The 13,281-nt window shown below is 41.6% G+C and overlaps 1 protein-coding gene across 7 annotated transcripts in view; it reads right to left on the bottom strand.

Moving 5' to 3' along the window:
* The window catches only part of ZNF407 (zinc finger protein 407), a 462,963-nt gene that overhangs the window by 163,600 nt on the left and 286,082 nt on the right, over nt 1–13,281 (bottom strand). For 6 of the 7 annotated variants that reach the window (XR_012157273.2, XM_073331771.2, XM_073331773.2 and 3 more), the window contains exon 7: nt 6,867–6,987. The exons of the other annotated variant lie outside the window; for it this stretch is intronic. Coding sequence is in view for 5 of the 6 variants with exons in the window: in XM_073331771.2 (XP_073187872.1) it covers nt 6,867–6,987 (121 nt within the window). In the remaining variant the exon portion in view is untranslated. The remainder of the gene's footprint in view (nt 1–6,866; nt 6,988–13,281) is intronic. 7 annotated transcript variants of the gene reach the window in all.

The following is a 13,281-nucleotide window of genomic DNA, read 5'->3' as shown; positions in this document are numbered from 1 at the left end:
ATCCTCAAGTCCCTCATTATCGTGGTTTGTCCTGTGGCTCTGCAAATACCAGAGGATTGTTTGTCCTTTGTGTGCAACGTTCATGACAATAGTGCAGACCTGTGTTGGTTCCATGCTTCTGTCTGAGATGGACATTAGGAAGTAGTGAACAGTTTTGCAGGATTTTTTTTAAAAGGCATGAAAATTATGGGTAATGAATGGCATTATGGGATGGAGAAGCTTGCATGATGGGAATCTGATCCTTTGCTCCCAGTCACCCCTGTGTGACGTGTTTCTGCCGCACCCTGCATTGCCAAAATTTACCAAGAGACAGTGCTCTGGACAATGGCAAGTTGCATACTGGGATAACCATAGTATCCTTTTTGAAGAGGACTACATTATGCAAACTAGAAACCTTTTAGTTGAGACCCCCAATCAACTGTGGGGAGTTACAGTGCAGCACTTTGGTTCATGCTGCTATTCACATCCTCATTGTCCAAAATGTGGGGCAGTGGAGACACATCCTAAGTGCAACTTTACTTTAACACATTCAGATTCCACTAGTTCGTAGGCTCTAAAATTTACTTCTTAAGTAAAGTCTACCAGTTTGCATGATAGCCTATCAGTAGTTTGGCTTGTCATGTTTAACATTTTTATTTTAAGTCAACGCGTGAAATATCAGCAATAGTTTAGGTAAACACAAACATATGTACATGTCTAGCAATAGTATTAAAGAAGAAACCATATTCATCATTATTTTAAAATGCTTCATTCATTATAATAATTTACATTGCACTTTTGGGTTATGCTTAAATGCTATGCAAAATTATTTTAAAAATCTAGATGTACAATATTTTATTATATTATTAATTCAGATTAATAAATATTCAGATAAAATGCTCAGTAAATTTATTCTAAACACTAAGGACTTAGAAACTGTTTTGAGATGCCTATGTCTGGGATCCAGGAGCACATACTTGCAGAATTTCCCTCTAAAGTTTCTATTCGCATTCATTGTTTATAAGCCTGTTCCTATAAGATGCTGAGTACACTCAACTCCTCCTAGTGACTTCAGTGGGAGTTGAAGGCTCTCCATATCATGCTGAAAGCCACAACTGGCCACTATTATGTACATATCTTATTACCCCTACCAGAATATGTACAGTTTGCCCTACGGCACTCTTTTAATATGGAAATGTGTGGTAGAGTAGTTGTCATTTAAAGTCAACATCAACCCTACAGCTAGCCATGGTGATATCACACAGGTGTTTCCTGCTATAAGTACAGGGAAACAGTGTGGCATCTTAAATATCACCATGGACTAACTATATGTAAATGGTGACTTTTTAATGACAACCACTGCATTCTACCATTTCATTCTAGAGAACGGCCTTACACACTTTCCATTTTGGCCTTACACACTTTCCATTTTGGCCTTAGATAACTAAATACTATTATCTCAGAATTTGCAATATTCCCTTACTATTCTTATTATAGCAAATGTTGAGGTAATAGTATCAAGGTGGCTGAAAGGCTATTAAAGGCAACTATAGTACATGTAAAAGTAAAACAAACACTTACTTTGCAGATTTTTATGACTTTGGTGCAAATCCTGGAGTGTGTTAAAAAGTCCTTATTTTACAACCTAGGAACATAGACAATAAGTCAAAAGGAAAAGGGAACTCCCTAGGGATGCTGTCCAAAAGAAAAGAAAAGAAAAGAAAAGAAAAGAAAAGAAAAGAAGCCCCTACCAAGTCACTCACCCTAACTCAGGATGCTGTTGCTGCTGAAACTACACAATGAATCCTTCTGCAGTTGGAATTTCAGATGCAATAATCCCTTACAGTGTGTTGTCTAATTATTTTATTATGCATAATAAATGTAAAATATTTATTTTAGTTTACATAATTATATTAAATATGCATGCTATTTATCCTCAGTCTTGTAAGATATCCTTCACGAGTGATGTATTTTTCAGAAAGGTGCATTTATGGAATTAATGCTGTTTTGCTGGTCTGGGTGTTTATTTTGTAAAGCTTGTAAAAAGTTTCTTCTCTATTACCAGAGAACATTTTGTCAACCCTCTGGATGCTGCCTTCCATTTTTTCCTAAGTACTGTGTGTAAAATGAAGAGTGGATTGTAAACTGTTCAGTGGGGCCCCAGAGGAATGAATGTCTTTTTCTTTAATTAAAGAACAGTGGTGACACACAGTAAGTTAATGTTATATCTGTCATGAGATCTCATGGCCACAGTAAGTTATGGCAATGTGTGGTAAACACATCACAAGACTAATCCTATATTTCTCATGCACTCTAAACTCTCACAGACTTCAATGGTGTGCTAGAAAAGCAGGATTGGGCCTTATATGATCAATGACCAATTAACATAAATCTATTTTGTACTATCATGCACATATTCTTCTTCAGTGAATGGATATTATTATATGTCTAAGAAATGGTGATAGTTATAAGAAACAGTAAATTCTAATGGGCTCAGACTTAAGCCAAATGGTTCAAATCTGGATAACCACAAGTAGGCTCCCAAATCTAAATTTAGGCATAGAAGTGGCTAGATTTTCAAAAACGCTGAGCACCTGGAGCGCCCATTGATTTCACTGGGATTTGTGGGATCCCAGCACTTCTGAAAATCAGGCCATTAATATTTAGGTGCCTAAATATGGGGCCTTACTTTACGCAGACGGGTTTGAAAAGTTTGGCCTTAGGAAATACAATCCATGCTATTCATAGTTTACAGACATAGACCAGTTTCAGCAAGTTCCAGGTCTCCTTACTTTTCACTGTGCTCCATAGAAATGTCATGCAATTGAAAAAGTGTAGCCACATAACACTTCTCTCTTAAATGACATAGAAATCTAGGATAACCTTTGCATAAGTAATGGTGGAAGAAGGCCCTATGAGACCAATTCTGTACTATAAAATTGTGGTGAACATTAATTAAGAATGAATAACTTTTTTGTATAATGGAGTATATTGATTTAATAATGGAAAAGACATATTGTGATTTGAGATCATAAATGCACAGAAAAGCATATATATTTACATTTAAATAGACTGAAGGAGTCATTGGCTAAATTAATAGTGCAGACTTGAAAAATATTTCAGCCTGAAATCCAGGCTGAAAAGACCAATTATATCCCTTTTTGGAAACACATCCAAATGAGAATTGTTCATATTTTAAGATTTTTCCTTATTTCATATATAATAATTATTCACACTATTGCCAGATACATAGAAGTAGAAGATAATTTCTTTGCCACTGAGGTAATGTATTTTTGCATTGTGTATTTAGAAGTCTAAAAGTAAATATCACAAGGTCAAAATGCAAATGACTCTAAATGTAAGATAACATACTGCACAATTTTGGAGCTACAGTCATAAACATAGCTTATGTAAACAAATCAATCAAGTATATACAATCCAATGCTACACTTGTTTTCTTTTTGGGAATTTAGATTTCATTACGGATTATATAATTTGCGTGATAAAAATCTGAAGTAGTTTATTACTCACTTGGGCACACCACAGTCATTCAAGACTTTCACTAGTTAAGGAAGGAATTTCCCTCCTGATTGTGAGTTATTGAGAATATTTTCTCCTTTCTATTCTATCCAGCCCAAACCAATCTTTTCCCCTAGATGTCTTATAGTCTATTCCACTTTAGTCTCTGTTGCTAATAAAAAAGACAAGCAATATGTGCCTATACAGTTGCAAAATAATCCACATTTTAATCACAACAGTTTCTAAATTCATATTTATTCTTTTATTAGCATCCTTTCATCCTAAAGCTTCCCAGACTGCCTTACAGAAGATGAGCTCTGTTGAGCTTGAAACCTTGTCTCTTTCACCAGCAGAAGTTGGTCCAATAAAAGATATTACCTCACCCAGCTTGTCTCTTATGGAATGCATGCAGAGATCATGTCATCCACCTCTGAAAGCAGATGTAAAAGAGTGCAAGCAACACTACTGTATTTCTACACACAAACTAAAGAATACTCCTCTCATTGAAACAAAAGTTATTACAATTAAAAAGTCTGCATTTGCCAAGAGTTACCACAAAATAGTATTTAAGGTAGTCCTACAATAACCTAACCACTTGTTCTGGGGGAACTTACAGTAGACTGGCAGGATATAATTACCAACATGAGAGTTTGAGCAGAACACATGAAGGTTATCATGTTTACTACTGCAAAAAGTTCTCTAATGCCTACAAATAGTTACAGCCTTAATTTCATGTTCTTCCAAAAGGTGGCACCTACAATAACACATGCTGAGGTGTTGGCTTACAATTGAATCAGTGTGAAGAGCACCACATGTTGAGTCCCAGCACAGGAGTGAGAGAAACTAAGAGGAGGGCAATATGTTAGCCACTTTGAGAAAAGAGAAAAAAAAAAGGAAAGGAAAGGAAAGGAAAGGAAAGGAAAGGAAAGGAAAGAGAGGAAGATGGACTGGAGAAAACATAGCTGCCAACAGCCTTGACTATTATCCCAGGACTGTGGAAACTGGCAGGCAGATATAGAGATGCTGAACTCTAGGCACAGCAGTCCCACTCCCGGCTCCTCAGTAGCTTTGCAGGGTGCCTCTCTGCCTCTCAACTGCAGCAGCAACAGCTCTAATTTCAGGTGTCAGAGTAGCAGCCGTGTTCGTCTGTATCCACAAAAAGAACAGGAGTACTTGTGGCACATCACTGCCAGCGCTCATAAGGAATCTCCTGCTGGACCCAAGAAACATGAGTTGGTACCTTAAGAGTCCACCCTCCATGTGGACAAAGAGTCAGTCACCTTGGCCCAGAAAGGAGCCGTGACAGCGGAGATCTGAAATACTATTGTAATGGGACAATTATTTCCAAATAAATGAGGAAGTGGGGGCTGCCAGAGGGTTTTCTATGCACTCTGATGAATTTTAGGCTATTTTCTTTGCTCTGTCTCTTCTCTAAGAAAATAACCACAAACATACTAGAATACTGAAAAAAACCTTCTGTGTCCTGGGATCTCTAGAATATTTGGAAAATTGTCCCTGGCCAGCAGTTTAGCCTCATTCACTGCACATCTTATCTGACACAATATTTAGGACACTGTGGTACCTTTCCCAAACCTGAAATAGAGGTCTGTGTAGCTCAAAAACGTGATTCTTTCACCGACAGAAGTTGATCCAATAAAAGATGTTACGTCACTCACCTTGTCTGGGACCAACACAGCTACAACACTGCAATCAATATGTAAGATATGCATTTTGTGTCATGAGCAGTGAAAAAGGTAAAGCTCTAGAGGAGCTGTCCATTCGTGCACTGTGCACTCAGGGCCCAATCCCGCAAACTCGTACATGAGCAATGAGTAGTACTCCCATTCACTGGTGATTTCAAATGAATCTCATTAGATCACCAAAACTTTTCTCTTATTTCCTAGTTGAGGCCAATGGGACTACTCCTTTGAGTAGGGACTGCTCATGAGAGTGAAGGTTTGCAAGATGAGGCCCCTTTTAAGGTAGATTGTGAATGGGACAGCATTCCCCAGGAGCCGTTACCTCATTCATTGCTCATCTTGCCATACTCACTGCAATCCTTGTAAGTCCTCACCTTCCATGTGCCTCTTCGAAGATAAGCATTCAGTGATGTAGAGCCCAATACAAAGCCCTGCCTTTGCTGCCTGATCCAAAGCTCATTGAAGTCATTGGAAAGACTCCCATTTACTTCAATGGTGCCCTCAGTTTGCACTTGTAAGGCAGAAACTGTATATCTCCTAATGCGTGCAGTACAGGAGCTTCCTAGTATCTACCTCATGCTGCATGGGACAAGGCACTCTGGAAGTATCTAACTTTTATTATATTTTTTCTTTTTTAAACACTAGGAAATTCCATTAAAAAAAGTTAGGTTAAAAGAACTTGATGGTTGTATGCTTAGGACTCACAAGTCAAGAAATGCTGCGGAATTGCACTCAAAAGTTTAACTTTCCCCTTATGTATATGCACTGAGATAACTTTTAATAACATGATCACATACTCTTTCCCAAATATACTATTCATTTCTAAAACTTTGAAAGTTAATTCTCATAAGCTGCATGTGAATGATTTTCGTGCACTCTTTGTATAGCATACACAGAATAGTACACAATGCAAAAAAATGTCAAAAACGCAATCAAAGAGAAAGCATATATTACACTGCATTTGTAAAATAGCATATGATGATTTAATTAAGAACTGCATTGTAATGTATATAAGGCTTATGCGGCTGAGTTAAGCTTGCACAGATAACCTTAATTTCTCTCTTTTCCTGACTTTTGCGTGCTTAACAGTGCAGCCATGATATTGACAAAACAGGATGCCTTTTAGGGCAGTGTCTTATGGGACTTTGCCACTCAGAATGCTCTTCTTCCAACCTTGTCTGATCAACTAGTCTGGCAAGAAGAAGGAAAAACAGTAGTAGAAACTTTAACTAACTCAAGTTGCTTCCACTTTAAATATGTATTTGATGGGTGCTCAGGCTGCTAAGCCTTTTGGGGCAGCTTTTCTTTCTTGGTGGAATGGCTGCAACTCAACCGAGAAAATTTTCAAAAGCAGAGTTGATTTGAAAAGGCAATGCAGATAAGTAGTCTCACCAGGGAGAATTCTAATAGACACCAGAGCAGCTGTGAAACCAACACTCGATATTAGCATTACCGTGTTAGCACTAAAAAGTTTTCATTTGTATTTCTTTTTTTAAAGTAATATCTGAATACTATGAGACTAATTTTTAAGTTACCTCCTAATTTAATATGCAATTACTGCTGCACTGATGGTATTTTAATGGCAATATATTTTCACTGGTGACTTCAAATGAACTTCATCAGATCACCTTAACTTCTTTCATCACTTTATTATTAATGACTTGTTACCTGTAGTCACACCAGGGACATCTGTAGGGTTTTTCACCAGTATGGACACGCTTATGTCGTGTCAGATGTGACTGTGTTGTGGAAGCGAAATTACACTCATCACATCTGAATGGTTTCTCTCCTGAAAGAGGACAAGAAAATACAAGCATTAATAATTTTAACTGATAGAAAACTCCCTGAGCCACCTTTTCAGTTCATATGCAGCAGAAGAGCAAATACAATCTGCAGTTTCAAATATAACGAGCCTCTTCTTAATTACAAAATACTCCTGCAGTAACTCTCATTACAAGTTATCTACCTTACTTGCTGGCTGCTTCCTCATGTGGCAGTAGAGCAGCCTGCCTGCCTGCCAGGGAGGAGGAAGTATCGCACTGGGCTCAGATGTGAAGCCCTTCGTCCTCCTTCCTGAAAGTGCACTACTAACAAGGGAGTCAGTATAGTGCTGCTTTATTGGACTCATCAATGCAGCTTCCATCATGAAAAAGAGAGATAAGTAGGGATGGGAAACCAGAGGAGACAAGTAAAAGAACAGCAAAAATCATCAGCCTCGTTTTATAGCTGGACTAACTAAGAAAAGTTAAGTCACTCCATCATTGGAGTCAGTGCCAGAGCATGGGATTCTGTAGTTTTCTATCCTTTGCTTCACCCACAAGACCACTCTGCCACTCATGCTACACAGTTTCTCTCAGTGGTCAGAGGTCACACTGGCTGCTAAGATCGCTAGCAGCTGACTTGAAGAGATCTTGAGGCAGCCTTAGTCCAGTTATCAGCAGCAGCCTAAGCAGCTCTGCACACCACAGATGCAAACCAATTTGGGATGCACTCTAACATTGAAGGACCTGCAGCCATAGTTAGGAAAAATCAGTGATAAATTTTCAAGTCTAGGGATCAGTTCACATTGTTTTCTACATTTTTAAGGATTCCTTCTGAAAACAAAGAATAAAAAACACACAAATTCACTATTTTAAAATAACATTATTAAGGTGGAATGGTCAAGCATTCAAAAGTTAGGAACTGGCAGAATTAACATTGCATTAATGTTGCAGAATTAATGTGCATGCATTATGATAAGTCTTTAATTACATGATCACATGCCATTATTTCCATAGGACCTCTGCCTAATATACTGTACAGAATAGCAGTGCTCTCTTAATGAGCAGGTATTCAATATTTTGTTTTATTCTGGTTGTTCAATGTGGGCCCCGAGATGTTATTTACTGCATACTCTGCAAACTCTGAAGACAGATTGATTAATTTCCTCATGGGCTTTTCTGTGGTGCTCATCATTATAGTGCATGCTTCACAAATATCAATTATCTTCACAAAACCTCTGTGAAACAAGGGGTTGGGGGTTTTAATTCCATTTGGATGAGGAACTGAGGCACAGAGAGATCAAAGTCAAAAGTTTCCATTCATTTTGGGTGCCCAAGTTGAGACAACTAAGACCTGATTTTTTCAGATTACTTAGCATTATACAGCAATTTAATTCTCACTGACTTCAGCTGCAGCTGTGACTTCTGCTAATCAGAGTCTCAAACTGAACACCTATAAAATGAGGAATACGCAATTAGTAAGCATCTCTGAAAGCTGGGTTTAAGAGACTTGCCCAGCATCACACAGGAACGCTGGGGCACTGTGAGAGATAGAATCCAATTCTCCAGGGTAGCATTTGACTGTCTTAATAATGAAACCATTCTTTCTCTTTGTGTAATCCTCTGCCTCTTTCATAATACACCTGGAGCTAGAGCAGGCTGGAAAACGTAAATCCCTTCTTGTGAAAAATTTTGCTTTTTTGAATTGTTTTTTGTCACAAAACAGGATAAAATGGCAAAAAAATAAATTTTCTTTAGCAGGACAGGGGTTTTGGAGAAAAAATTGTTTTGGGAGAATCAAAACAGAGTTTTTCAGCCTCCTGGCTGCCTGGCCAGAAGGTGCTGGTCAATTTCAGGCAGCAAGAGACAAGAGACTTCCAGCCTGGCTGCAGAGTCAGAGAGCCAAGGTGCTCAGCATCCCCACCTCTGGGGTCACAGTGACAGAGAGTAGGGATGTCCAGTATCTCTGGCCCTGTAGCTGGGGGAGTAGGCTGGAAGCTACTGAGGCAGAGTCATGGCACTCAGCCCCACCAGCTCTCCTGGAAAGCTTTTGCCAGTTTCACTTTCCACCAGGCAGTCTCTTGCCCAGACAGCTTTAGTCTCTCCCACCCAGACTCACTGTCCTGGTCCCAATTTCCACCCAGACTCCCAGTCTCTCTCTTTCTCCCCCCACCCCGCTCTGCTTTGCCCAGCCAGTCCCAGCCAATGTGTTTCCCCTTCTCCCAACCTTCAATTGCCCTTCCCCCGACATTGCCTGTCCCTACGGGCTCCCAGTTCCAATCTCCCCCCCCACCCCAGGCTTCCCATCCAATCAAAGTCCCCTCTCCCACTGGCTCCCTATCCCAGTCTCTATTCCCTGCTTCTTCCAATTCCCCTCCTACACCAACACTCCTCTTCAGATATGTCTCCCATCCTCTCTCACCTCTTTCCCTCCACCCCACAGGTACTTAGACCCAAACTGCTTCCAAGCCAGCTGCAGTCTCCCTCTTACCCCACCTCCCACACCCAGTTTCCCTCTTCCCACACCACCAGCCTGCAATCCCAATCTCCCCCAGAAGGCTTCTTGTCCCAGTCCTACTCCCTGGTTGCCTGCTTAGCCACATCCAGCTCTTGCCCTTTCTGAATTCATATCAAGTAGCTTCTCCCTTCCTACTCCTGGGCCCAGTGGGGGGTGGGGGTGTGGAGAGTCACTAAGAGTACAGAGGAAACGGGCTCCCTGCTCTCAGTTCCAGCCGTACCTGGCCCAGCCTGCAGCAGCCCAGGCCTTCAATTGCAGAGAAAGTCCCTGCTCAGCTCCAGGCTGGAGCATGCCCAGTGTGGATGGAACCTTTGGGGAATTTCATTACTAAAATCTAAGAAGTCTCTACTGAGCATGTGCAAATGGCAATTTTTTTCTAAGGTTTATAACTTGGCCAAATTTGGTCAGATTTTCATTGGGACAGCGACAGGAATATCCCCTAACATAAAGGCCACCTGCCAAATATCAAGTGCCTGCTCCAAAGCAGGGAGTGCAAAACATTTTTGAAGTAAAGGACGCCAGAATTTTTTTAAAGTGGGCAAAGCAACGTATTTTTTTCCTAGCCTCATTCTCAGAAACAACTAAACTGTTTTGGCTGCAATCTTAAAAAACTAGCCTGAGGCAGACACCTGGCATGGAAAATTCAACCCAAACAGTTGAGGTTTGGTAAAGTTATAAGCAACTGAAAACAGGGTCTTAAAATGGGAAGTGTTAGACAATATTAATAACAGACGGTCATCCAGCCCCACATACATATTTCCCAAATGAAAGCTAGGATTAATCCTCATATTTCTAACTAGCCAAAGCAGGAGAAGCCCAGACTGTAGGCTTCTTAGGCTCTGAAAGACCGCTCTAGAGAAAGAAGATGGGAAACCTGCATGGGAACTGGGGAGAAATAGGCAAAGGAGAGGTAGCTTCAAGACTTAGAACAATTGCTTTTAGTAGCTCTTGGAGAGAATTTCAGCTACTATTTTTCAGCTCCTGTTCCCTGGCCAGGGGGTGAGGGAAACCCAGGATTGTGCTGGACAAATTGGGACTGCTGGCAAATATGCCTTTCCTGCTCCAAACTTTCCTGTCAAATACCCAATCTCTTCTTCTCTGAAGAAACTGATTCTTCCAACTGTTTGACTGACAGTGGCTTCTTTTCCAATTAAACTCTCTGGGATACTTAACACTATTTCAACAACCTATTCTTGAACTGAAAATTCCTGTCCCAACTCCTGGTTTGTTTTCTCTTTGAGAATTAAAGAAAATAGTAATATTTCTGAAGCCTAAGTAACACAGCTACAAGAATGATAGAGAAGGGTCTTCCTTCCTTCTAGCAGTTTTCATTTAATATACATTTGAACCTTATTAAACTGCACCTTTGTAAACTGGAAACCAGCAAATCTGCACTGAAAATGATTTTCTGGTTTGAGGTCCTCTTTAACACATCTCAGGAAAGTTCTGCTGCAATGCTGAGGCAGACCCAGTGAGGCAGACAGATCAGTGAGGTTCCACTCTAGCTAGTAGAGTTTGGAAATTCCATCATGACCAAAAGAAAAATGAATAATCCTCACCACCGCATGAGGAAGTTTCTCCTTAGGAAATCCTTGTGGCTAAGTGTTCCTGTCAGGTACAGTTTGTGTAAATTTCACTTGACAGAAAATACATCACAGCAACACAAAACAAAAGGCCAAATGAACTGGGAAAAACTGACTGCCTAACTTTCTCAATAGCTTTTAGAGGCTGCACCAAGGGGAAAAATATTTATGTATGAAACCAAGTCAATAAGAAAACTTTTCAGTTCACTTGATAGATAAGCTTGTCTCAACCAAAACCATAACATCCCAGCCTAAAGTGATAGGGAGGCAAAAAGGAGCCCAAATTACTTTTTCCACAGCCACGGCCAAGGAAGAAGTACGTACTGCTGCTATCTCCCAACCATTCCCCCCATGCTTGGTCCAACTGCTTCTGCTTCTTCTACAATCACTTCCCCTCCTAACTGCTTGGTCCCATCCTCATCCCTCTCCCCACAACTGTTTCCCCTCTCCTCCTGATATTTAATATTCTCACTCCCAAACTGTGCTCCCCTCAAGTGCCTATGCTCATTCTCACACACCGCCAGGTCAGTTTCCACTATTTCCATACTGCTTACTTCATTTCAAATCGGTCCTTCATGCCTCCGCAACAGCTCTAAACTTTGCAGCACAATTCCCTGTTTGCTGTGGCAGAATACAGGGAATGAACACCTACTGAGGTCCTGCGGGGTGGGCAGGCGCAAGCTGACTCAGGGGAAGAGTGACTAAACCCAGGGCTCAAATAATTTCGGGGGACAACTAATACAAAAAAAAACAAACAAACAGGAACAGGAGTGAGGTCAGAGGGCCACAAATAAGGAACTGGAAGGAGACATCAAACAGACAACCCCGGACTGTGCCACTGCTCCTCAAAGCTGTGAAGGGAGCCAGTGGACGCAGCCTAGAGGAACTTTGCCTGGATGCACGATCATAAGGAGGAACGGAAATGGTCCCACAGTTGTAGAGCACCTCCCCATCCAGCATCCTCCTCCTGGTTTTACAGATGGACACTTTGGCTAGCACCAGGAGGAGGTTGACGAGGGGGTCTTGCAACTTTGTGGGGCCATGGATATCTGGAGATGAAGGGGGGGAGGGGAGTGCAGCCAGACCCTGAGGACAAGGCTCTGGAGGAGCCGGAAAAGGAGATGCAACCTGGAATACTCAAGATAAATGTTTGCCAGGGTCTCTCTCATGGCACAGAAGGGGCAGGTATTGAGGAAGGGGGTGAACCATGCAGGTACATGCCCGTGCTCACAGCTGCATGAAGGAGCCAACTAATATCCCTGGCAGGCCAGGGAGCAAATGTGGAATACAGGCCCACCGGGGTTCCTCACCCTCCACAGGTGGTAGAAGAGCCCGCCACTTTGTGTCGGGACAGGACACGAGGGTGAGAAAGTGAAAGGTATGGAGCACAAACTCGCATAGGTGTGTCCTGGGTGTGGTTCGGAAATGAACTGGCTGCAGTTTGCACAGTCAGCTCTGGTTGCAGAAGGGAGGGGTCTGGGGTGGCTCACGGGGCCCAATAACAAGTTGCCAGGGATGAGGGGTGGTCGGGGAGTACCCTCCCACAGGACCCACTCAAGGAAAGCCTGAGAGGCGGCGATAAGGCTGCCATAAACCCCATCCTGCCATAAACGTCTCCCCCTTACTCGCACAGATATTGTGGCGTGCACAGCAAGCAGTAATAACAATGGGAATATTGGTTTCGCTGAGGTCTAAGCGAGTCAATAAACTGCACCAGTGCGCTTTTTAAATGCCCAAATGCACATTCTACCACCATTCTGCACTTACTCAGCCTATAGTTGAACAGCTCCTGACTACTGTCCAGGATGCCTGTGTATGGTTTCATAAGCCATGGCATTAAGGGGTAGGCTGGGTCCCCAAGGATAACTATAGGCATTTCAACATCCCCAGTGGTTATCTTCTGCTCTGGAAAGTAAGTCCTTGCTGCAGCTGTTGAAACAGACCAGAGTTCCTGAAGATGCGAGCGTCATGTACCTTTCCCGGCCATCCCATGTTGATGTTGGTGAAATATCCCTTGTGATCCACCAATGCTTGCAGCACCATTGAAAAGTACCCCTTTTGGTTTATGTACTCACTACCTTGTACTATGTACTTTGCTCCGGTGCCAAAATAGGGATATGGGTTTCATCTATCGCCCCACCATAGTTAGGGAATCCCATTGCAGCAAAGCCATCCATTATGACCTGCACATTTCCCAGGGTCTCTACCCTTGATAACAGCAG

This window comes from Lepidochelys kempii, chromosome 2, assembly GCF_965140285.1.
Source record: "Lepidochelys kempii isolate rLepKem1 chromosome 2, rLepKem1.hap1, whole genome shotgun sequence".
NCBI lineage: Eukaryota > Metazoa > Chordata > Testudines > Cheloniidae > Lepidochelys > Lepidochelys kempii.
Note: the sequence above shows the minus strand (reverse complement) of the source record. Positions and strands in the feature narration are given on the sequence as shown.